Genomic DNA, 22,980 nt, shown 5'->3' on the forward strand with positions numbered 1-22,980 from the left:
CGCGTGACGCGCGCCGGAGCTAAAGCTTCTTCCAATCTCTATTCTCTTTTTTTTTCCCACTTCACTCGACTCTCCCACTTTAGTCTTATTATTATTTAATAAGGCTATCCTTTTAATTTTTCATTTTGTCTCTTCTTTCACGCTTCAGTAACATCGCATTCACCATGGCTGATACACAAGACGTTCAATCGCCTGTCTCAGAGCAAGAGAAAAGAGCCCAACTCGATGATTTGATCGCACGTGCCGCTGCAAAAGATGCGACCAAAGACCACGACTCTGCTTCTGAGCTGTACTCCCAGGCTACCGAGCTTCAGGCCGAACTCAACGGCGAATTATCCCCCGAGAATGCGGATTTACTCTATGCCTACGGAAAGTCATTGTACAACGTGGCTGTGAGTAAAAGTGATGTCCTTGGCTCCAAGGTAGCCGGCGAGCAGCAGCCGCAATCCGGCATCGTATCTTCAACAAATACATCTTCCGTTGGGTCGAAATCCACCAGTGATTCGCTTGTTCAAGACACGATCGCCAATTCGACGGAAAAGTCGTCTTCCACCAAGCGCGCACACAAAGGACCAGAGCCCACAGAATCTAAGCCGTTCTTCCAGTTTACAGGAGACGAGAACTTCGTCGACTCCGAGGATGAGGATGACGAAATTGCCGAGCAAGCCGAGGACGACGAAGAAGACGACGATTTCGCCAATGCATTTGAGGTCCTGGATCTTGCCCGTGTTTTGTACCTCAAGAAACTGAGCGCTGCAGAGGAAAATGACAGGGGCAAAGGAAAATCGACTGTGGTATCCTCGGACATAAAGCACATCAGGGAAAGAATCGCAGACACACACGATCTTCAAGCTGAAATCTCATTGGAAGCAGAGAGATTCAGTGAAGCAGTTACTGACTTAAGAACTGTTCTCGAATTGAGAAACTCGCTATATCCTCTAGAAGATCCCTCTGTTGCTGAATGCCATTACAAGCTCTCCCTTGCCCTGGAATTTGCATCAGTCCAACAAGGTGATGAGGAGAATGGCAACAATAAACCCAAGGTTGATGAAGAGATGAGGAAAGAGGCTGCCACTCAAATGGAACATGCCATCGCGAGTTGCAAGGTCCGAATGGCCCAAGAGGAGAAAAAACTTAAGGCCGAAAAGGATGGGGATGAAGATAAGGCAACTGCGACAAAGCGAAAGATCGCCAATGTCAAGGAGATTATCACCGAGATGGAGCAAAGGGTAAGTATCTTCTCTCTTATCTTTCGTTTGTATCTATTGCTTGAACTCGTTAATAATGAACTAAATCAGCTTGTTGATCTGCGCCGGCCACCTGTCTCAATTGAGCAGAACGATCAAGCCAACGAGGCTATGTTAAAGGGGGTTCTGGGTCAGATTATCGGTCAATCCGCAACCGACCAGAAAGCCCAGCTTGATGCAGCTAGCAAGGAAGCAACAGATCTATCTGCGTTTGTCAAACGTAAGCCTGCAAAGCAGCCAACTCAGCAAGCCGAAACTGCCTCGAAAAGACCGGCCGAAGAACCCGTGGAGAATGGCTCCAAGCGGTCTCGTGTTGACAATGCTTCCCCTTGAGGTCGTCTTGTGTCCTTGGACGGAATCGTAATTTTTTTTCCCTTTCTCTTTTATACATCCTAGAACCCATCTGGATTACCAGTGTGTTAATGAATTCAATGACTCGGACGCCGTGCGAAATGCCAGACTTCCTAAAAAATAGAAATTCATAACTCGCGACCTCTTGTTAACTGATATTATAGTGGACTTGTATGCAATAGAAAAAAGCAAGACAACGAGGTTGTTCAAAGGGTATCATATCACATTATGCAATGACCGCATCCCACAAGGAAAGGTCCAACCCCAGGATTTCCTACAGGTTATGAGATTCCCCACATCGCAGGTCGACGTTTAATCTCGCGGTTTCTTCGACGCGCAGCAAGTCCAGGGCTCCAGATTCCGGCGAACAGATCCTCACACTCATCTTCGTCCTGGCTGTCAAACTCTGTATCTGCTGGGCCAGACTCGATTTCATATCGGTGATCGGCTTGCATAGTCTGGTCCACACCGGGTGGAGATTCCCAGCACGAGGAGGCAGCGATTTTCTTCGTTTCCAAAATGAACTTGCCAACCTTGTACCGTTGTGATTCTTCTTCGGCTGCAACATACTTCCAGCCCAAGACACTGTCGCAGAACGTGCAGGTAACGTCGCTGACTGTATGTGCCCCTGTAACAAGCTGGCGTGGAACTGGACGCTGCAATACCGTATTAGGGAGTGAAGCTGTAGGCGAAGACGATGCGCTGACCGACACGGCAGTGGCTACTGGCTCCGCTGACACAAGATAGGCACGGCCATGGCGACCTGTAAACCCTTTGCTAATAATTTGGGAAGTCCAGCAAAGATGTGAGGCACAGCCTGCGCAGCGCAGATAGGAGACATGGCCGTCGAGATACTTCTCGGTCTTGTTTTGGGGTCTATGGTCCGTTGGAGAAAGCCCCGCACCGCGTTTGGAAAACACAGAGGGAATGAGGAATTTGGGGAACTGGAGAGATTTGATGCGCTCCTTGGACATTCTGTAAGATATTTAAATGCACTCTGAAAGGACCTTGAAAAGCTTCCCCTAGGTTGGAAGGGATATGCCTAGGTGAATGTGAACGTGAGGTCATACCTAGGTAGCTCTGGAGGTATACGGCTTATCTCTTATCTTATCCGTGTCACGACTTCTTTTTTGTGAAAGCGGGAGTGACATCTTCATTAGTAGAACAGTATATAGAAGTCACAATAACGCATGAAAAAGAGATAAAAACATTCAAATGATATTCTTTCCTCGATACTTGGAAAAACAAAAAAGACAGTCATATTATCCACCGAAGTATTAAGACAAAAACAAAGATCCATAACTTCAATCCATGAGTAAAATAAACGAATCATGCGATGGCATTATCGCTAGACTTCAGCGACCAAGAAAAGCCATTTATTACTAAGGCAAGGCCCTTGGTCGCCGCATGAGACCCAAGGTGTCAAGGTGGTGAGGCTGAATCCACACCATCCTAGACTTCGCACGAGCTCCATTTCATCTGAGCGCTGGGGGCGACTGACACAGGCAACTATTTGCGAGCACCCAAAGGTGGCAATATCGGCAAGTTCAAACAGAGCGATCAGGCTGAGAGGTGGAGGGCGAAGGTCAGCAGGTAAATCAAACACACATGGAGGGCTGTCACCGAGCAAAAGGGGAAAGCCTTGACTGGATCAAGGAAACACAAGGGGCGTACATACCCAGACTTGAGGCCGTGTTCAAGTCCACGGTCCTCGAAGAAGACGAACAAGGTCCGCTCCTTATTGTGTTCAGCCACAAATCCGCGGTAGATGGCATCGCCGGAGTAATCCCACACTTCTATCCATCGCTGGATTCGATCATGCTGATGCCCGATTTGATTTGGCTGGACATTTTGAAACGCATCCATCCCCAGCGACTCCTGTCCCACGAAACTCCTCTCACCCAGGAATGTCGCGGACAGTCTGTCACAGAAGAGTCTCTCACACTCTTCCGGGATGTTATGCGTTGCCTCCCCCTTGTACTCTAGCCAATTGTTTCCAGGCCAGGTTCGTTCCGCGCGGGAATCGAGGATGTCGTGGGGAGGACTTAAAAGAGACGATTTGGTCCCCGAAGGGACCTCAGGGATACCACTGTACCCCTAAACTTGAAGATTAGACCTCGAGCGGCATGCAATTTTTTTGAGTTACGAAATACTGACCGGCGCCCAGGGTAGTGCAGTAGTGGAAGCCGTGGACCTTGGAGGTCGACGGCTCAACACTGTAGCAAGTAGCGAGAACGGTGCTCTGGGAGTTTTGGTCGAGGAACTGCTGCATTTGATTGGAATTACTACTGTGGTTATTCATATATTTCGCCATGATAGTCGATCTTTCAGATAATTGTTCTGGGAGGGATTTGATGAACGGTGTAGGTCAAGATATCGATCTAGATTGAAATTTGAGATTCGAAGTGAGTAGGGAAGACACGATGAAGACGGCTGGTGTTTTGGTGAAGAAAACAAGTGGTCGGATTGATGTTGAACAGGAAGTGGTTGTGGTGTGGACATTGTGGAAGTAGAGACGGTGTGAATTGGGGGGGTGTTTTTCCCCGGTCACATGACCATACGTCCTACACTTGGATGTAATTATTCTTTGGACATATTTCCTCGCCCTTCTCCCGTTAGTTAATTATTAGTAGTGTTATATATTATGGCTTGACTTTTTTTTTTTTGTCTTGTACATGATTTCTACCAGTTGTTCAAGTCTAGAGGGTACTGTCAAGCCAAGTTACAAGTGATGTATTAATGCCCAAAGGTAAGATTTATATCAATGGAAGGGTTGGCATTATAGCGAACTAATGCCCAATATTAACGCCTAAACCCTTGCAAAAGTATTTCGGGACGTAAGAAGTGTTAAATTATTCTTATTGTAGCTATGGTAGTAGTACACACTCCGGAGGTAAAAAAAAAAGAAACCTCTCAGGATGACACAAGAAAATGAAGGATGAAGAGGGGGAGGGGGGAGGGGGAGAGAAAAAGAAGAAGTAGGAAAGGCAAAAAAAAAACCGCTCTAAATAATATGCATATACACAGTGTACGAAAACCATAATGCAAATCCATAAGCCATAGCCAGCACTTATCTATTCAGAGCTCCCTGTAATCGCTAGGCCGAACCCGTCGGTTTCTAGCCTGATGACGTTGCGGATTCACAGGCTGACGGAAATATGGTGAATCTTCTTCCCGGGAGTATGGTGTGCTGAAAGCTGTCCGCTGCTGATTTGAGAAATTGTTCATTCCAGAGCTTGGTCCTTGGAACCCATTCTGGGGCATGGGGAACATCATGGAAGGGTCTCCATTGAACATATTGGGAAATCCGTTGGACATACCGCCATTGCTCTGGTCGAACATTCCAGCTTGAAGAGGATTGAAAGGCATGTTCATCGGATTCCATCCCGGAGCCATCCCACTGGGAAAACCATTGATCATGGGGTTCATAAACCCCATGGCTTCATTGTTGAATCCAGGAGCCGAGAAAGGCATCATAGACATGCCTTGCATTGGCCCAAAGGCGTTGAAGGGCATATCCTGATTATTAAAATTTGCTGGGGCAACAGGCGCGCCGTCTTGGGCGCCACTAGTCTGAGTCGGAACGTCGGAACGACCATCATCTGCCTTCTGTTTCTTTGACACGATACTCGGCTCGGAGCTTGCAGTTTCGCTCCGGTCGGTAGGCTCGTCCTCGGCAGATCTTTTCTTGGATTGTGTGGGCGCAGTCTCTTGGATTTGATCTAGCGGGCTCTGCTCTTTGTTGGTGGAAGATTCCTTGGGTCCGGTTTCGGAGACTTCGGTAACAGGAGTACCATCCGGGCCTGCGGGGAGTTTTTCCTTCTCCTTCTTGGCATCCGCCTTGTCGGCTTCATATACCTTAATTTTTGATGCAGATTCATCATCAGGAGTGAGGTTGTCAAGTAAGACCCCCTCGGTAGAACATCCCGGGCAAACAAAGTCGCTTTCGATCAAGGCATTTGAAATACAATCATTGCAATATGTCCTCTGGCAACATGGTGTCTTTGTTGGCTCTAAAAACATCCTCTTGTCAATTGGGCATTCCAGACCTCGAGCTTGCAATGCTTTGCTTTCCTCGGCAGCTGCTGCTTCAGCAGCTGCTGCCGCCGATGCCTTCGCCTTTTCTTGGTACAATTCCCAGGCTGCCTTATCTGGCTTTGCAATAACAAAGTCGCCATCAGCATTCACCATGACGCCTGTGTTCCTTGAATCTTCAGTGGAGCCATCGGGGGCCAGGGATTCTGGTTTGTCGACTTTGGTCTGGAGTGAACGTGGTATGCCAGTTGATCGTTTGACTCTATATTTGCCGTCGAACTTGGGGTCGTTATTGGTAGGGCATGCTTGAATCCAGTGGCCTGCGTACAAAGGTTAGCGGTCAGTGGTAGGGCGATTTAGCTAAGAGGTGCATACCTTTTTCTCGGCAACGATAACAAAGATACCCCGGAGGCGGAGGGTGGTCGGGTACATTGACGGGTTTCCCTCTGCCACGACCAAACGGTACGGGTGTTGCGCTAAATCAAAGTTAATATCCCCAACATAGTTAAAGTCCAGTTAGGATGATCTTACTTTGCCATTTCTTGTTGTTGCTCCTGCCATTGGCTAGCCTGTAGGTTGAACAGAGCATTGATCTTCTCTTCTTCTGTCTGGGCATTATTGAGTTCAAGGACGTTGTTGTTCACGGATTGCCCCGTTCCAGGTGTTATTCGGCTCATTGAGGGTTCATTGCGAGGGGCAATGCGAGCGTTGACTGGCATCTTGCCCGAGACATAACGAGCGGCACCGCCCTTACCAGGGCGCGCTGCAGGCAATCGGCGGGCGATCACGGAAGTCGACCGAGGGATTATGGTGGTATCATCATCGTATTCTGTTGGGTGCCAGAAGAGTTCATGTTAATCAGGAGCAAATGGAGTGTATTGGAATAGAGCAACATACCCTCTCTGGTGTCCTCATTGTAGATCGACAGCTCAAAGTCACTCCCATCGCCCAATCTACTTTGGCTGATAATCTCTCTTTTGAGCTCAAAGACCGAAATACCAGTGCCATCGAAGGTGACCCTTGAGGGTTCTTTCTGGGACTTGAATTTGAAATGAACGGACGATGACATTGTATTCAATTTGGGAGGGGGATGATGCAACAAAGATGGCTGTAGGTGTACAGATTTAGGGGCACCGCCGCCGTGTACAGTGAGCAATAGGGGATAATAGAAAGAGCAAAGAAAGAAAACTCGTGGGATGAAGTGAAACCGGTGTATCACCAGTCACGACAACAAAGGTCGGGCAACAGATATTATCTGTTCAGATCACAGAGAAAGCACGAGATATTTTAGAAAAAAAAGAGCAGGGATCAATAGACCACCGAAACAATGGAATGTGTGAATGAATCTTTTTGAATGCTGAATGGTGAGTGTTCAGGTCACTGCATACAAATGGAGATCAAAGAATTGATGAATACGATGATCGAACACTGGTGTTGAATAATAAAAAAGGTGTATTCAAGAGAGATTTGATGGTCTGCCCCGTCCTTCAAGTGATTCGCAGAGCCACCCTAGCACCCTGACCTGTGATCGAACCTGGAGATCCTTGCAGACACCAAATCCAGTTATAGAGACACCTGTTAGGTATGAGCAAATTCACTATCAAACGACCAAGATCCAAGTATCGCAGTTGTTAGGTAATGTGTTTGATCGGGGGTGAGACGGAGTATCAAAGGGTGAGACAGAAGACCAAAATTTAGAAAGAAGTAGGGAAATAATTGGTGAGGATGGTGGGATGGGACCTCTCGTCGCAGTTGCCTAGGGGAGAGGAGAAGGTGAAGTGGCAAGTGAGGAAAAGTCAGATGATTTGCATTTCCACCGCTTTCCAGACCGCCTTTTATAAGATGCTACCACGTGACCCGTCTCCCATATAAAAAAGTGGGGGTACGTGACCTTTATACTATTTGCTCCCATATTTACTCCTATATTTAGCAGATAGTCAGTCTCCTTTCTCTCTCCATCCATTTAAGAATTTTTTTCAGAGAGCCTTTCTTGCTTAGTAGACTCCCGGATCTTCTCTCTCACGCTCTCATTATTTGATAGGGGATCAGCCCGGCTATAGTGGGACTTTTCCTTCTTGGTGACCAAATCCTCTCAATCGTTTTGTACTTAGTAGCCTCAAACGTTAAATCAATTGACCTGACAACTTCGTCATTTCTATCTTCATCTTGATGTGACTTTCTTGCTTTCCCATTCCTTACTATCTCCCCCTTTCACGCTCACTATTGCCGAAATGAAAGTTCTTCCAAAGATGATTAGTGAAGAAATCACTACACCCTCCCATAAGCATCCGGACTCTGCTCTTTACCCTCCTCGCGACTAGGTCGTCTTGAGAAAGCTGAGTGAGAGTCTACGGCCGGTTACCCTGCAGGAATGTGCAGATGGCATGGGCCCCGCATACACTGCTAGGAAATACCTGTCCCGCCTTAGAGGTGCTATGATCGATAACAAGCTCGCCTTTATGCGCATATGTGGCCAGATTTCTCTGACTGGCACTGAACTTGATAACTCGAGTATTCGGTAGGCACAGGCCCTCCAGGCTATATCGACACGTGGAGCTGGTTGCCTTAAAGCACCTTACGGAGAACAAAATGCACTGCTACCCCTAGAATCCTTGGGTATTGAATCGACGAGCAAGACGAAAACGACCTTATCCCCGGTGAATATATTATCTGCCTTATGTGGGAGAAGGTCCGAGGAAATTCGCTTGATATCAAGGAGTTCTGGAGGCTTCCGTATAAACAACGAGAAAGCATCCGTGCTAAGTTTAAAAAGGCCTATAGGTTTGTTAATAGCGGCTTGATGATCACGTCCTTAGAGCTAACTGGAACTAAGGAAGTTCTGAGCCTCGGGTATAAGCCTATCTTAGCGACCCCATCAAAGATCATACTTGATAGGACCAGAGGTGATGTATATGTTCTACTCTATCCATTATAACCATAAGCCAATAACTTGTACCAAAATCTCTAGTTTTAGAGGGATCGCCCGCATTAATCCCAATGCAAAATAGAAATACCATGACTTCGTGATGTTCATCCTGGTCCTAGCCTCCACAAATTGGGACAGGTAACCCTGTTGACAAACTGGCCAACTAGAAAAGGATACTACCAAGATCCATCAAAAAGATCTCTCCATTTCTTCCAACAATCAGAAAAGCCTAAGATCGCTGAACATATTTTCCATGAATATAAAAACGTAATTTGTGTTACGAGCTAGACATGAGTGCCCCAATTCTTCGCCTAGTTCATTTGTTTCTTTACTCGTTTAGCGATCTTGGAGGCTATGGGGGTAAAATGGCAAGAAGGCCAATGGGATTTAGAAGGTAGGGAGGGCATACCCAAAGTAGCTAGCTAAGTGTGTCGCTAGTCATTCCCTTATTATCTCGAACACCTTGCATATTAGACCTATTTTTTGATTTGTTTCATTTGGTCTGTATATCTTAATTGATGGGGTTGGCCCTCATCACCTCTATTCTCTATTCTCGTACAAAAACATAACACTTGCAAAAGATACCTATGAGAAAACCACACCTTTTGACACAGCCGAGTCTTTAGATTTCAGCCTCAAATTGGCGGACCAAAAATCCCTCCGTTTGGAGGTGGTCTTTCACTTGAGTCACGGTATATTCCCCACGGTGGAACTAGGACATGGTTAGAGACTCTGTGGTGGAATAATTTGGGAGAATGTAAACTTACCATCCCTGCTCCCAATGCTGCATCAGTGGTGGTTTTGTTGAAAACCTCTGCGAAGTGCGCAGGTACGCCAGCCCCGCTTGAAGCAATGACTGGAATCTTGATTGCAGCTTTGACATCTTTGATCAATTCCAGATCAAACCCACTGTTACTTCCATCTTTATCAATGCAATTCAAAAGAATTTCACCAGCTCCCATGGCTTCAACAGCCCGCACAAGTTGCCGCACATCGATATCGCGAGTTTCTCTGCCACCTTTGACAGTGCATTGATACCAGCAGAAGTTTTGCCCCTTTGAGTTGGGAAACTGGGTCTTAATTGTGTGGTGGTGGGTATCTTCTGGCTTATCCACATATACCCGCTTGGGGTCGACGCTCACCACAACAGCCTGCTTTCCATAGGCTTGTGATATCGTCTCGATTGCGGTTTGGCCATTCAACTTCTCGCCGGCGTGATAATAGTCCTCAGCGGCAAAGACAGAATCGGAGCCAACGCTGACTTTGTCAGCTCCAGACTTGAAATACATCGTTGCCACGTCCAGAGCAGGGACCCGAGTGCCATCAGTGTCAACGGTGTCTTTAATTCCTCCGCCGATGGTCAAAGGCACAAAGACCGTCTCTGATGTTCGTCGCAGAATTTCAAGCATGGGCGTATCAGCAATGGGGCAGTTTCGGAACGAGGTGATGTTCAAAAAGGTAACCTCATCTGCTCCTTGCTCGTAATATTTCTTAGCCATGTCAACAGGCTTACCGAGATTGCGAACGCTGCCACCGGCGTCTACTCCACTCTTCTCTCGAACATCATACTGGTCACCCTTGGTGACAACCAAGTCACCAGAGTCGTTTGTCCGAACATCAAGGCAAGCGATAACACGACGGGTGAGTCCATTCTCTTTGCCAGTGACCAGGTCCTGGGAGAGCGACTGGAATTGATCGCCGTTCAAGAATGCCCGTATGGCCCGCAGCCCAGCCACGCCACTCTTCTCCGGGTGAAATTGGGCACCAAAGATGTTACCCCGGCTAATAGCACCGATGAACTCTTCCTCGCCATATGTGGCTGTAGCCACAGACCAGCCGTCCTTTTCCAATACACCCGGGTTGTAGGGAGCCGCATAGGAGTGGACGTAATAATACTTGCTGGTGGGCCTGAGACCATAAAAGCTTTGATTCTTTGTGTCATCAGATCCAGTGTTGATTGCAGAATTCCATCCAATGTGCGGTACACTCTTTGAGGTATCGTTGAATTTTTGAATGCGCATAGGAATCAAGCCAAGCCCTGGAACGTCGTTATCCTCCTCTGAGCCCTGGAAAAGGGCTTGAAGACCAACACAGATCCCCATAAAAGGTTTCCCAGCTTCGATATGCTGTCGGATGGGCTCCAGAAACCCTCCTTTGTCCAGTTGGGAGAGACAATGGCCAAAATGGCCAACGCCGGGGAGGATCAGTTTCTAGGGTGTTATTGTTAGCAATGGCATGATTGTGAACCAGGCATGGTGGAGTTGGTCCTGGGTATTTGACTAACGTCAGCATTTTTCACATCCTCCGGAGATTTAACCCATTCAACATCATATCCGACTTGGTTGATCGCATTGACCAGGGAACGGATGTTTCCCGCAACGTAGTCCAGCAAGTGGACGGTAGGCATGGTTATAGGGATTTAGGCCAGAACCGCAATAGCGATCGCAACTGACAGCGTGCAAGGTAGTAGATTATCAAGGTTAGGCTACCGACACGATAAAGAATCCAGCTGTAAGACCATCGAGGGGACCCCGCCAAAATTCGCACGCTGAGTCATACATCTTTTTTTCTGCCAGACAAAATGCGGAGAATGGAGGTACACCGGGGTACTTCTTCATACCGGAGGGTTACTATACAATTACTATACAATTTAAGTTCCTTTTGTACTTCATAAGTACCTATGAGTCATGTGTAGAATATGCATACTACGGGGTTGTTTTCTTTAGACAATAGTAGCCCTAGGTTATTCAGTTTCCACCAAGGACCTCCCCTTCAATTGCAATATTATCTGGACAAGTTAAGTTGTACAATAACTTTGATATAGCCCTGGGGTGGTGCATGATGCAGAAGCATAATTCTCTTCAATAAGATCCAATTGCTCCGCACCTCCATTGTCGTATTGTAGGTTATTGGTTTTCGGCTGTGACTGGTCGCTCAGATCCCTGAAGATAGATGAGTCCATTCGAAGGCTGTAAGCTTACTGTCAGTTATGTATAAAAGAACGAAGGGTGTAGAAAGAAGATTGGCTACCGGGTGGAATTGTCGTAGCCGTACGCCTGCTGCTTGTAAGATAGCTGCGCTCTGTATGTTCAGATTAGATTATTAACCCGCTTCATTTGACCCCCATGAAGCGGACAAGTATTGGCTTACGTCGTTATCCATGTTGTACCCTTGAGAGTAAACAACCTCCGAAATTCCAACTTGGGCTATTTTAACGGTGCATGTCAAGCAAGGGCATCTGCGATCCACAGTAAGAATTTGTCTCTGGCACAGTTCATTTAAGGATGAAGTGGACTCACGTATCACAATATAGGATTGCCCCCTCTCGAATCCGCTCTCGGCCTGCTTCCAATAATGCGTTTTCTTCGGCATGAAGGCAAAGGCAGGTTGAGAGACCGACTCCTCCCCCGTCCCCGCGATTGCACCGTGGACCTAAAATGGTTTCCAGTAAGCTGATTGAACAATAGTGTCATTGAGATTATGTGGTTCTGGCCTGTATCGTACATCCACCTTGGTTGCAGTTCTGCAGATGTCGTGGTGTCCCATTATATCCTGTACTGATGACACGACTCTCTCGAACGAGCACACATCCCACTCTTCGTTTCATACAGTTGCTTCTTTGGGCGGCAAGAGAGGCCAGCTGCATGAAATACTGGTCCCAGTTTGGTCTCAACCGTTGTTCGTCTGCGAGGTCGAGGGTCTGCAAAGCCAAGTGTAGCTCTTCAAGGGACGACGAGGAGTTGAACAGGCGCACTTGGGCTTTGTCAGTCAAGTATACGCGTCCAATCTCCTTGTCGTAAAGATTATGGTCGTTCCACATTACGAACTTTTCAAGTTCAGGTGGATCCAGTTGTCTTCTCCAACATCTTTTTTTTAGGAAGAAGAAACGGTCAGCTCTCGGGCTTTAGTCATACACAGCATTACGAACCTGTCGGCAAATCGTTTCCAGCGGAGGCTAACTGGTGCATCGACGCTCACAAGGAGGAAAAAGGGACGCAAGAGGAATCGATCTAGGGTAGTGGCATCTGCAATATCTGTGGTAACCCAGCGTTCTTGCCATCTCTTCGTCGCAAAGTCAAGTAGAGAGTCGGCATCTTGAAATGTAAGCTCTGGCGACTTTGGGTCGTCTTTCTTTCTAATCTCTGATGCTTGCAGTCGCAAATCATCTCCCGGCTCGGTGATGTGGGATTGGGATTTGTTGTCGAGTTCAAGAAGCTGAAACCCTTCCTGGATCAGGTACTCAGCAATCGCATGTTTGCCAGCGCAAATACCTTTTGACGTTTGTCCTCGTTAATTCATGCGATGTGAGGGGTTGATTTGCGACAATTTGCTGACCTCCACATAAACCGATAAGCATTTCTCGGGTGTTTAACAATACCTAAGTAGTGTTGGAAAGAGGCAAAGAGAAAAAGAAGAGAAACAGGCAGTGGGGCATAGTAAACGGGAAAGTCGCGACGCGATCTTATCGGCCTGATCTTATCGGCCTGATGTTGGGATATTGGGCAGCCCTTGAGGTAACTACCTAGGTATATTTTGTACATCGCTACAAGAGGTTTAATTGTCCTCAATGTACAATAGAGCCCTTGAGGATTACATATTTCAATAGATCGCGTGTTCAGCAGAAGTCACCTGTTAAGCTCACGAGATGATTATAGCCTGATGATCCAATACTAAAATACACACGTGTGAATATAGAAATTATATAGATTATATTATATATAATGGTAAATATCTCATATAAAAATTTCGAAAGGTCGAAAACACCCTTGAAACAAAGCAAAGGCAGAGACCTCAGGCAGTGGACGTGAAGATAAGCCCCCCTCTTCTCTCGTGACATCAGGCCCTTTCACCTCCTTTTACACACCTTTACACCCTCTTCCCGCCTTAACTGTTACAACGTTCTCTGTATTCGGGGACTCGATAATATTTTCTTCTCTTTCTCTTCCCCTGTCCCTCTAAGATGCAGTACACACCGTTTGCTTCCGATATCGAATTACCTTTCTATACTTCACTTGCTTCCCATAAGATCAACCATGACAAACTAGATGACTCCGCCCGGCCCGTTCTGGGATTATACGAGATCCGTCCTTCTGATCCCGAGGCTGCGTCATGTCGAATCCAAATTCATGGGAACGCCCTCACTGGCAGCGAGTAAGATAAAATTGAAATGTTTATAAAACCCCCTCTAACGGCAACCTAGGGCACCAGCTGGCTATTACAGAGCAGATGGCATGATCAAAAATGTCAATACTATTGAAGAATATCGAAACATGGACAGATCCCAACTGCTTCATCAAGCTGGACAGATGGTAGGAATTGACTAGTTGCCCCGGAGAGAGAGATACTAATAAAAACTCCAAGATATGGGATGCCATTCACGATGGAACAATACTTTCATCCCCCTCTTTACTCTGCAGTTTTGTGATTGTATCCTTTGCCGATCTCAAAAAATACAAATTTCACTACTGGTTTGCTTTCCCGGCAATTCATTCGGACCCTCAATGGGTCCCTGTATCCCAGCAACACCAGGGTCATGATATTGACAGTTTGAAGGGAATACACTTATCTCCGCATGAGAGCACTGAGTTGGTGGAAGCGGTGCAGACATGGTCATATATTGTGGATCATCGACAACGAGGATTCTTTTTGGCTCGAAAAACCAGACAGCGTTCCGATAACACATGTTCAGGCGATCCTGAGACAATGAGTGCCAAACAAGACGATACATCAAATAGCAACTGGCAGGTAGCGTCACTTTCCGAATACGAAAATGGGTTCTTCAAGAATGTTGCTGCGGAAGACCGCTATTTCTGTTTCTCAGACCCATCAAATTATGAACAGGCCCCAGGATGGATGTTAAGAAACTTGCTTGTTCTGATTAAGCAGCGGTGGGGCCTCGAGCGGGTGCAGTTGATACGCTATCGCGACGTGCACGCGAAGCGTGATCAGGGGCGCAGTACAGTAATCCAGCTGGAGTCATGCTTAAAACAAGAGCCCCAGACCCCGAAATCACTGCAAAGTCAAGTGTCGTTACCGCTACCAAAGGTGACCGGCTGGGAACGTAACTCGGCTGGGAAATTAGCGGGGAGAATTGTCAATCTTACAGAGTACATGGATCCCAAGAGGTATGGCGTTGATTTGGAGATATCCAACCGGAAAACTTGATCAGGGAAGCTGACTTTTCCTAAAGATTAGCAGATCAGTCGGTTGATCTCAACCTCAAACTCATCAAATGGCGGATCAGCCCGACGCTCGACCTTGAGAAAATCAAGCACACCAAATGTCTCTTGCTAGGAGCTGGTACATTAGGTAGCTACGTCTCCCGGAATCTGCTGGTATGTGGACGCCAACCTGCACGCCCGAAAACTATGGTTCTAATCATCGACTATATAGGGCTGGGGCGTGAAGAACATTACATTCGTCGACAACGGAACCGTTTCGTTTTCTAACCCTGTTCGGCAGCCACTATTCAATTTTGAAGACTGCTTGAACGGTGGCGCCCGAAAAGCACATCGGGCATCCGATGCCCTAACCCAAATTTATCCGGGAGTAGAGACTACAGGCCATGCGCTTTCGGTGCCCATGGCCGGCCATCCTATTGTGGACGAAGAGATGACGAGGTCTGATTTTGATCGTCTCAAAACATTGATTGATGAACATGATGCTATCTTCCTCCTTATGGATACCCGAGAATCACGATGGCTGCCTACAGTGATGGGGAAAGCGGCAGGAAAAATCGTGATGAACGCAGCCCTAGGGTTTGATTCTTTCGTGGTGATGCGCCATGGTATTATGGAGGATGAAGATATGCCAGCCGAGCTTGGGTGCTATTTCTGCAACGATGTGGTTGCACCAGCTAATGTAAGATTATCCAAATGAGGGACCTGCTTTATACAGGACTGACTGCGGGATAGTCGATCAAAGATCAAACTCTCGACCAGCAGTGTACAGTGACCCGCCCTGGAGTGGCTCCTATAGCCTCTGCACTTTTGGTGGAACTTTTTGTGTCACTCCTTCAGCACCCCAAAGGTGCTGCCGCACCGGCCCCTATGGCCCGCAATGCTGAGCGTGATGATCATCCCTTGGGCATTGTGCCCCATCAAATACGAGGATTTCTCTCCAATTTTGAGAACTTGTCTGTCACTGGCAAAAGTTATCCAAGCTGCAGCGCATGCTCGGATAAGATTGTCAGTGCATACCGCGAGCAGGGTTGGGACTTCGTCCGAAGAGCCCTGAATGAACATGGATATGTCGAAGAATTGAGTGGGCTAAAAGAGGTCAGTCAGTGCCTTCGAAACGATCAATCCCAGACTGACACATAGGAAGGTTCACGAGAAGGCGGAAGCAGCACTAGCCGATATTGAGTGGGATGAGGGGTCTGACGAGGAGATCGAGATCCTTTAGACAGACAGCATGGTTCGGCTCTTCGGCCACACTGTGATCTGTTGACATCTAAGTCCGAAATAGCTATAGTCTCATGATTTTCGCTCCAGGCCAACGAAAAAGGCCTCCTTAGATTCCTGCCAATTGCTTTAGTCGTGGGTGTATAAATTGGACAAGACATATATCATACACTGCGAGATGATTCAGGTTTGAGACGATGGACCTTTTTGAATAATTCCTTCAGCTGCTGCTCCAGTTCTTTGTCTTCGGCGCCTTGGTAGAATTTGCAGACGAAATGGCCGCCTGCCTTCAAAACATCCGAACTGAAGCGCAAAGCCGCGTGGCAGAGATCCTGCGTAAAGTCAGAAGCGTTTCACATCTACCAATTGAGTAACAAGAATTCATACCATACTTCCAGCATGGTCTCTGAAGCTGACACCGCTGGTGTTCATCATCCTATTATAAGGAGCACTTAGACTTCGTTTCCAGAAACCGGAGGTCTGGTGCCAGGGAGCAGACATATCGCTAAGAACCACATCTACCGTTCTTTCAAGTATTTTTTCGCCCCTGATATCCGTCTTCTCGGCCTCGGTCGTATCTGAATTCGGCTCTAATAGGCTGACACTGGAATTGTCCAGAAAGCCGGATTGGCGCGGCCTACCTCTGTCTGGATTGCGGAGAAAGTCTCGGATATATGTTTGGATTTCGGGTGCGAGGAAATTGCCTTGGATTGTCGACACTCCTTTCGGTGGTTGGGCTGGGATTATGTCGACACCAAGGACTCGACCATGCGGTTGGGTACGGCTTGCAGCAACCTTCTCTGGCAGTTAATTACGGCCCATTTGACAGGAAAAGGGGAAGGGGATTAGTCAAAAGCAAAAAAAAAATGGCTGACCCACCTGTGACCACGACCCCGGAGCATAACCCTAAATGCAACGAATTAAACAATGACGCGAGTTCAGGTTGAACGACTAGCATACCAAATCAACAACTGTCTGCCCACCCTTGAAGATTCGATATTTCTCATCAATCTAACCACAGGTACCAGTGTGTCAGATCAATTCAGAAAGATAAAGTAATATCAGTGTTGGTTACCTGCAGCAATTTGAAAGCAGCACGGCTTTTCAGCCCTTGGACAGCTGCCTCTCTGGTGAATTGATCTTTTTGCTGCCGGGCTTGCCAGCGCTTGGATGATGCATGCCTTACTTGGCCAATTTCATGTTGATGGCAGGTATTCTGCCAGAATCGAATTGAACGTAAAGCAAACATAATGTGAATGGAATAATATCAGGGGAAATAATTGGAGTCCTGAGAGCAATGAGAAGCTTTTTTATTTTCTGCCGGCAAAACAGCAAAGTACCGCCGAACCCTTGAGTCGGACGGCTCTTATCGTGAGCGACCTTCACCTAGATATTTCTACATGTCTACATTAAATGCACCCTGTAGAGAGTCCGGTGAATAAAATTGAATGGGTCTTCTAATATATACATTAAAATCGTTTGCGGTCTCTTTTCAAGGGAGAAAATCCCATTGGTGCTGCCCCAAGCCCGAGCCCCCGTGGTAAACTAGAGGTAGGTTGTGGTTTACTCCCCAGCGTTGAAGCCCGACCATTTCCTACTGCAAGTTTTCGCCCAAATTTCTTGTTGGGGAGAGGCTCTTCTTCTTCGTCCTCCTCGAACAAACTCCGATCCCGCTGGCCACCAAGTTTGCGTTTTTTTGGCTTGGCCTGTTCATGCTCAAACGGCTCATGTAACTCGTCGGTCTCAGTGGGTGGCATCCTGCGATCTAGGCGATAGGTTGGTTTCTTAATCTCATTTTCCGGTGCTGAGACAAGCATTGCACCCTCACGTGCCCTTGGTTTGGTGGCTTTTTTGATTGGAATGCGGTCTTCTGTTGGAGATAGTTGGGGCCGAAGGGCAGAACCGATACGCTTTGGGTTACCAAAAGTGCTCTGCTTGCCAAGTAGTCCACGAGGAGTGTCAGTATCTCCAAGAAACTCGTCTTTGTCTCCAACTGAACTCATTGGCGAATCCGAAGGTGCGCCTGTGCGGTTTAAGAATGGAGTGATGGAAAACGCCGACTTATCACCAGGCACGGCCGAATCCCTCTTCAATTTCTCTTGTACACGAACAGCCCCAGGGGTCGCAATCGTCACGCCGGCATGGCCACTCGGGCCAGGACGCTGAAGGGGGACTGTTCGAGAACTAGATTCAGATTCATTTCCTGCGTGTGGTTTGAGGCTGCGTAGCTGCTGAATTTCAATATGGGCTTCCTGGAGCTTGTCCCTGGCTGACCGCAATTGCTGTTTGAGCGAATCAATACTTTCTTCAAACGTCGCCCGCTGATTAGCCCATGCCGAGTTCTGTTGATGGTTATCCTGTTCCTGCTGCTGTTTGGCTCGCAATTCTCCCGCTAGCTCATTCCGCAACTCTTCAACTCGAGTAGAGAGCTGGGCAATTTTTGTTATTTGCTGTGATCCCTTGGCCTGAGTACGTTCATGGGAATGTTTTTCATTGTCAAGTTGAAGCTCCAGAGAGTTTATTTGCCGTTCCATCTCATGTTTCTCAGAAGTGATAGCTTGATATGATGCGTTTTGCACTCTGAGCCGCTCAAGCTCAGACTGTAGGGTTGCAAGATCTCTGGAGAGATGGAATTTCTCTGCAAGGACAGCGCTATAACTCATCGAATTATTTTTCTGAATTGAGAGTTCTTCCTGTTGCTGTCAACATAACGGATTATACATTCAGCCTCCAAATTGATGTAAGACTTACTTTGAGCCGGTCAATTTCACTTGCGGATGCCTGTGCTTGAAGCTCCAAGTAATCGATTTCCTGGCAAGCCTCCTGAAGTTGAGCACATGCCTCTGAATCAGCACCTGCGAATCCCAAAAGATGCTTATTTGCTTCCTCCAGCTTCGATCGGAGAGCTTCGTTCTCAAATTTCGAGAGCAAGAGCTCCATGCGTTGTACGCGATCTCTCTCGCCATCCAGAAAACGAGCGGAATCCGAAAGAGTTTTCTCATACTCCTTCTCCAGACGCATAGTCCTCGTGGACATTTCAAACTAGATAATCAAATTAGCATCTTGGGCATATCTCCATCAATCCAGGGAAGCCACATACATCCAAGGCGGATGCTTCTCCGGCCATTGCCATGGCGATAGTGTCCACAATAAGGCAGCTTCTCGATATAATAAAACAGAATGAAAAGACCTATAAAATAAATGATGCCTGTCCAGGGCAATAGAAATAATACACTAGGTAAGATACGTGTTGTTATATCCAATGTTAAAAGTATAAATCGTCACAAAGAAAGACGCGTTTGGCGTCCGGGCCAATATATTAAGTAAGCCGATATGCCGGGCGATTACGTTGATAGTGGACACCTGGACTCTATCACTCAACGTGTTCAAACATCTTCAATTGCAACCGATTGATAGTTTTTCAGTCAATTGCACTCTATAACTAACCTTTTTAAAGCTGTCCAGCTCCTTGTCATGCCAAAATGAAGCTCTGGACAGCCCTTTTTCTCTTGTTCTCGGTTGTGTCTGGTGTCCTGTGTGCGAGCTCAACACCGGACAAGTTTACAAGATATCAATCCCTGTCTCGTTTGGGGCCTGTTGATCTGGACAGTGCATCATATGAAGACCTCACCTCGGCACCTCGAGACTACTATGCTGTGGTTATCCTGACTGCCACGGATCCTCGCTTTGGCTGCCTCTTATGCCGTGACTTCGAATCTGAATGGGACCTAATCGCCCGAAGCTGGACTAAGGGCACCAAGCCTGATGATCTCAAGGTAGTCTTTGGAACACTTGACTTTGATAACGGCAAGGCCGTTTTCCAAAAGGTAGGGCATTTTTACTCAGACTGAGCTGTATAACATCGACTAACCTAAGCAGCTCATGCTTCAAACTGCACCCATACTCCTTGTCTTCCCTCCTACCATCGGTCCCTTTGCCAAGATTGAAGGGAACCCCCTCCGGTTTGATTTCACAGGGTATGTTTTTCTTTCCCTACTCGGGCTCTTGCGCTCGGCCCTTATCTCACTAACATGTCAATCCCAAACAGCCCGGTCTCAGCCGACCAGGTCTACTCTTGGATTGAACGTCACTTGCCTGAGGGCCCCAAGCCGCAACTAGTTCGACCCATAAATTACATGCGGATTGTATCGGCGATCACCATTCTGATGGCAGTTGTGACTTTGATTGCAGTCCTTTCTCCCTACTTACTGCCAATTATCCAAAACCGAAACCTTTGGGCTGCGATCAGCCTTATCGCTATTCTTCTGTTCACAAGTGGTCAAATGTTCAACCACATCCGAAAAGTTCCATATGTTGCTGGCAATGGCCAAGGTGGCATTAGCTATTTTGCCGGCGGATTCCAGAATCAGTTCGGGATGGAGACTCAAATTGTGGCTGCAATCTGTAAGTGATAATCGTGAGGCTTATTGATACCAAGCGTTGTTTCCATGCCGAGTTCCTATATTAACATTTTGCTCGCACAGACGCTGTTCTTTCCTTCGCTACGATCGCACTCGCACTGAAGGTTCCCCGGATGGAAGATGTCAAGGGTCAACAGCTGGCTGTCTTGATCTGGGCAACTGTTCTTTTTGCAACATACAGCTTCCTCCTCAGTGTCTTCAAAACCAAGAATGGTGGCTATCCATTCTATCTGCCTCCATTCTAGAGTGTTCAAGAGCCTACTTGACCAACACCCCGAAGATGGCTGCACCTGGAAACATATTGATCTACAAACTATCATTAACATCCCAGTGGCTAGATCTCTCCGGAGATTTCTGTATATGATGACCAATGGAAATTGATATGGATCAGGACCTCTCAGGAGGCAGCCAGAGGACTTGGAAGAAGCACAGTGCTTTGCGGATCTTGACCTATAGCATCTCTTTTCCTTTGCCATGAAAATTTTGCATACCAGATAACACAGGTTCTTTTGGAAGAACTTTCAAGATTAGCCTATACCCATATCTATGTAGCCATACCTAGCCCTCTAAAGCTAAGTACCCTAGGTAACTATATAGAGCTCAGGGAGACCCAAGGTCGGCATCTCGGGCTACACATAAGCAAGTATGGACTTCCGGGGGACCTCGGCACCAAGTGGAATTATACGTAGATGATAGATTGATTGTAGACTGGTATGTCTTTGATATGCATTTTTCAAGACCGTCCTTAATTTCATCTGGCAAATATCTACCATTTCTCAAAAGCCTTAAGCTAAAACGTCAGGCCCCTAGAGTAGGCCCCACCCTTCTTACTCCATATCCTTTACAACCCCTTGAACCTCACACCTCCCGTCTAGAAGTCTTGATTCCCTAGATCTGAGTCCACTTGTATTCCACTGTCATAGCTGGTTTCAATCATGGGCATAGCCAAACCTGATGATGCCCGTATGGGCCAGATTCTGGCATCATCGGCCACGGGCACAAGCTTTTTGATCTTGATTCAATTAGCATCCAGGATCTTTACCTTTACCTCGAACCAATTGATTTTGCGCACCCTTTCGCCGGTCGTGCTTGGAATAGCAGCACAACTGGAGCTCTTCCAGGTTTCGATCCTGTATTTCTCGAGGGAAAGTATTCGGATGGCTATCCAAAGACAACCTATTCCATCTTCGCCCGACAACAAAAAAATTTCTCTTGAGGCGGATGTCACAACGACAGATTCACACTCTGTGGCATCTCAAGCAGTGGTGAATGTCTCTTACTTGAGCCTCGCGCTTGGGATTCCTTTCAGTCTTATGTTCACCATGCTTTACCAGCGCTTTGTCCCAGAGGAAGCTTCAAAGACCGCCTTCTTCTACCCCAGTGTGATCCTGATCGGGGTTGCATCTCTCATGGAACTCAGCACTGAGCCCTTCTTCTCGGTAGTACAGCAGCATATGCTTTATGAAAAACGTGCTGCTGTTGAAATGCCAGCGGCATTTCTGAGAAGTGCGGTAACATCCGCTGCCTTTATATATGCTTCTCAAGTCCACTATGACCTCGGTGTGCTACCATTTGCTCTTGGTCACCTCAGTTACTCGCTGGCCCTCATTTGTGGCTATTCGGTGGTCCTACTAGGAGGAACCAGCGCTACCCGGTTCTCTTTCTTATTGACACGTATACAGTCCAGGTAAGACTGATTTTAGATCGCCCCAGCTATAGCATGAAGAACAACGCGGTAACCATTTATAGGGACCTCTCTAACTACTTTCTGGGACGGTTCTCACGCCAGTTAACGTCGCTTGCTGCAAATGTCTTTTTCCAATCTCTAGTGAAGCATCTGCTCACGCAAGGCGACACTATGATGCTCGCAGCTCTTTCGGGTTTAGAAGATCAGGGGATATACTCTCTTGCGTCAAACTACGGCGGGCTCATTGCACGGATCATCTTCCAGCCGCTGGAGGAGAGCAGTCGGAACTTATTCTCGGCCCTACTGAGTCCTGATGAGGATGGAAAGCTGAAGAAGACCCATGCCCGCACCGCCAGAGATCACCTCATTGATATCCTACGTGCGTACCAGTTGCTCTCGGTCCTGATATTTCCGTTAGGCCCAATGATGGTTCCTCAAGTGCTGCATATCTTGGGAGGCCGCCAATGGGCGTCTCCCAAAATCGGGGACCTGCTCTCCGTCTATTGTTACTACATTCCATTTTTGGCATTAAATGGGATCACCGAGGCATTCGTGTCATCTGCAGCAAATTCGCAACAGATACGGAAGCAAACGGCGTGGATGGGTGTATTTTCCGCCTGCTATGCCTTAGCAGCCTATATATTCCTAGAGGTAGGGAACTTGGGTGCGTATGGATTGGTCCTGGCCAATATTGTGAACATGGTGGTTCGAACTTTTTGGAGTTACAGTTTTATCAAATCGTACCTCCGTCGAAATGGATGTAGCCTGTACACGAGTGAAGTAGCCATTCGGCCTGTTAGCTTCATTCTGTGTGCTATGGCGAGTTTGTTCTTGGGTCGCGGGTTTGGCCTAAAATTGGGACTTACTAAAGCATGCGCTTTAAGTGGCAGCTATGCTCTCTTAATGTGAG

At 47.2% G+C, this 22,980-nt stretch overlaps 11 protein-coding genes across 11 annotated transcripts; 5 read left to right on the plus strand and 6 right to left on the minus strand.

Annotated features, from left to right (window-relative positions):
* Window positions 1–164: 164 nt before the first annotated feature.
* On the plus strand, window positions 165–1,580 carry N7447_010952 (SHNi-TPR domain-containing protein; the record flags this gene model as incomplete). Its single annotated transcript, XM_057235214.1, has 2 exons — window positions 165–1,229; window positions 1,299–1,580. 2 exons carry the CDS (start codon window positions 165–167, stop codon window positions 1,578–1,580), a joined length of 1,347 nt encoding a protein of 448 aa, XP_057080532.1.
* Window positions 1,581–1,879: 299 nt separating this feature from the next.
* On the minus strand, window positions 1,880–2,572 carry N7447_010953 (yippee/mis18 family protein; the record flags this gene model as incomplete). The annotated part of the gene is made up of 1 exon (XM_057235215.1): window positions 1,880–2,572. One exon carries the CDS (start codon window positions 2,570–2,572, stop codon window positions 1,880–1,882), a length of 693 nt encoding a protein of 230 aa, XP_057080533.1.
* A 374-nt stretch (window positions 2,573–2,946) lies between these two features.
* On the minus strand, window positions 2,947–3,870 carry N7447_010954 (ornithine decarboxylase antizyme; the record flags this gene model as incomplete). The annotated part of the gene is made up of 4 exons (XM_057235216.1): window positions 2,947–3,163; window positions 3,277–3,642; window positions 3,689–3,695; window positions 3,756–3,870. 4 exons carry the CDS (start codon window positions 3,868–3,870, stop codon window positions 2,947–2,949), a joined length of 705 nt encoding a protein of 234 aa, XP_057080534.1.
* Window positions 3,871–4,676: 806 nt separating this feature from the next.
* N7447_010955 (cleavage polyadenylation factor subunit MPE1) lies at window positions 4,677–6,702 on the minus strand (the record flags this gene model as incomplete). The annotated part of the gene is made up of 4 exons (XM_057235217.1): window positions 4,677–5,953; window positions 6,009–6,109; window positions 6,165–6,462; window positions 6,531–6,702. The coding sequence occupies 4 exons, from the start codon at window positions 6,700–6,702 to the stop codon at window positions 4,677–4,679; spliced, it is 1,848 nt and encodes a 615-aa protein (XP_057080535.1).
* Window positions 6,703–8,310: 1,608 nt separating this feature from the next.
* Window positions 8,311–8,701, plus strand: N7447_010956 (uncharacterized protein; the record flags this gene model as incomplete). The annotated part of the gene is made up of 2 exons (XM_057235218.1): window positions 8,311–8,541; window positions 8,642–8,701. 2 exons carry the CDS (start codon window positions 8,311–8,313, stop codon window positions 8,699–8,701), a joined length of 291 nt encoding a protein of 96 aa, XP_057080536.1.
* A 480-nt stretch (window positions 8,702–9,181) lies between these two features.
* On the minus strand, window positions 9,182–10,966 carry N7447_010957 (imidazoleglycerol-phosphate synthase; the record flags this gene model as incomplete). Its single annotated transcript, XM_057235219.1, has 3 exons — window positions 9,182–9,271; window positions 9,327–10,769; window positions 10,844–10,966. 3 exons carry the CDS (start codon window positions 10,964–10,966, stop codon window positions 9,182–9,184), a joined length of 1,656 nt encoding a protein of 551 aa, XP_057080537.1.
* A 12-nt stretch (window positions 10,967–10,978) lies between these two features.
* N7447_010958 (deoxycytidine monophosphate deaminase) lies at window positions 10,979–12,916 on the minus strand (the record flags this gene model as incomplete). The annotated part of the gene is made up of 7 exons (XM_057235220.1): window positions 10,979–11,044; window positions 11,590–11,640; window positions 11,710–11,797; window positions 11,859–11,991; window positions 12,064–12,425; window positions 12,488–12,830; window positions 12,895–12,916. 7 exons carry the CDS (start codon window positions 12,914–12,916, stop codon window positions 10,979–10,981), a joined length of 1,065 nt encoding a protein of 354 aa, XP_057080538.1.
* A 603-nt stretch (window positions 12,917–13,519) lies between these two features.
* On the plus strand, window positions 13,520–15,963 carry N7447_010959 (putative autophagy ubiquitin-activating enzyme ApgG; the record flags this gene model as incomplete). Its single annotated transcript, XM_057235221.1, has 7 exons — window positions 13,520–13,710; window positions 13,760–13,868; window positions 13,921–14,684; window positions 14,750–14,894; window positions 14,953–15,420; window positions 15,474–15,836; window positions 15,886–15,963. The coding sequence occupies 7 exons, from the start codon at window positions 13,520–13,522 to the stop codon at window positions 15,961–15,963; spliced, it is 2,118 nt and encodes a 705-aa protein (XP_057080539.1).
* Window positions 15,964–16,034: 71 nt separating this feature from the next.
* Window positions 16,035–19,095, minus strand: N7447_010960 (Ribosomal RNA large subunit methyltransferase E; the record flags this gene model as incomplete). Its single annotated transcript, XM_057235222.1, has 8 exons — window positions 16,035–16,079; window positions 16,133–16,294; window positions 16,350–16,762; window positions 16,838–16,868; window positions 16,923–16,973; window positions 17,561–18,655; window positions 18,714–19,004; window positions 19,063–19,095. 8 exons carry the CDS (start codon window positions 19,093–19,095, stop codon window positions 16,035–16,037), a joined length of 2,121 nt encoding a protein of 706 aa, XP_057080540.1.
* A 349-nt stretch (window positions 19,096–19,444) lies between these two features.
* N7447_010961 (OST3/OST6 family protein) lies at window positions 19,445–20,628 on the plus strand (the record flags this gene model as incomplete). Its single annotated transcript, XM_057235223.1, has 4 exons — window positions 19,445–19,789; window positions 19,842–19,939; window positions 20,011–20,366; window positions 20,447–20,628. 4 exons carry the CDS (start codon window positions 19,445–19,447, stop codon window positions 20,626–20,628), a joined length of 981 nt encoding a protein of 326 aa, XP_057080541.1.
* Window positions 20,629–21,318: 690 nt separating this feature from the next.
* Window positions 21,319–22,979, plus strand: N7447_010962 (oligosaccharide translocation protein RFT1; the record flags this gene model as incomplete). The annotated part of the gene is made up of 2 exons (XM_057235224.1): window positions 21,319–22,070; window positions 22,133–22,979. 2 exons carry the CDS (start codon window positions 21,319–21,321, stop codon window positions 22,977–22,979), a joined length of 1,599 nt encoding a protein of 532 aa, XP_057080542.1.
* Window position 22,980: the final 1 nt, after the last annotated feature.

Source organism: Penicillium robsamsonii (assembly GCF_028829455.1).
Source record: "Penicillium robsamsonii strain IBT 29466 chromosome Unknown utg000008l_segment0_segment0, whole genome shotgun sequence".
Taxonomy (NCBI): Eukaryota; Fungi; Ascomycota; class Eurotiomycetes; order Eurotiales; family Aspergillaceae; genus Penicillium; species Penicillium robsamsonii.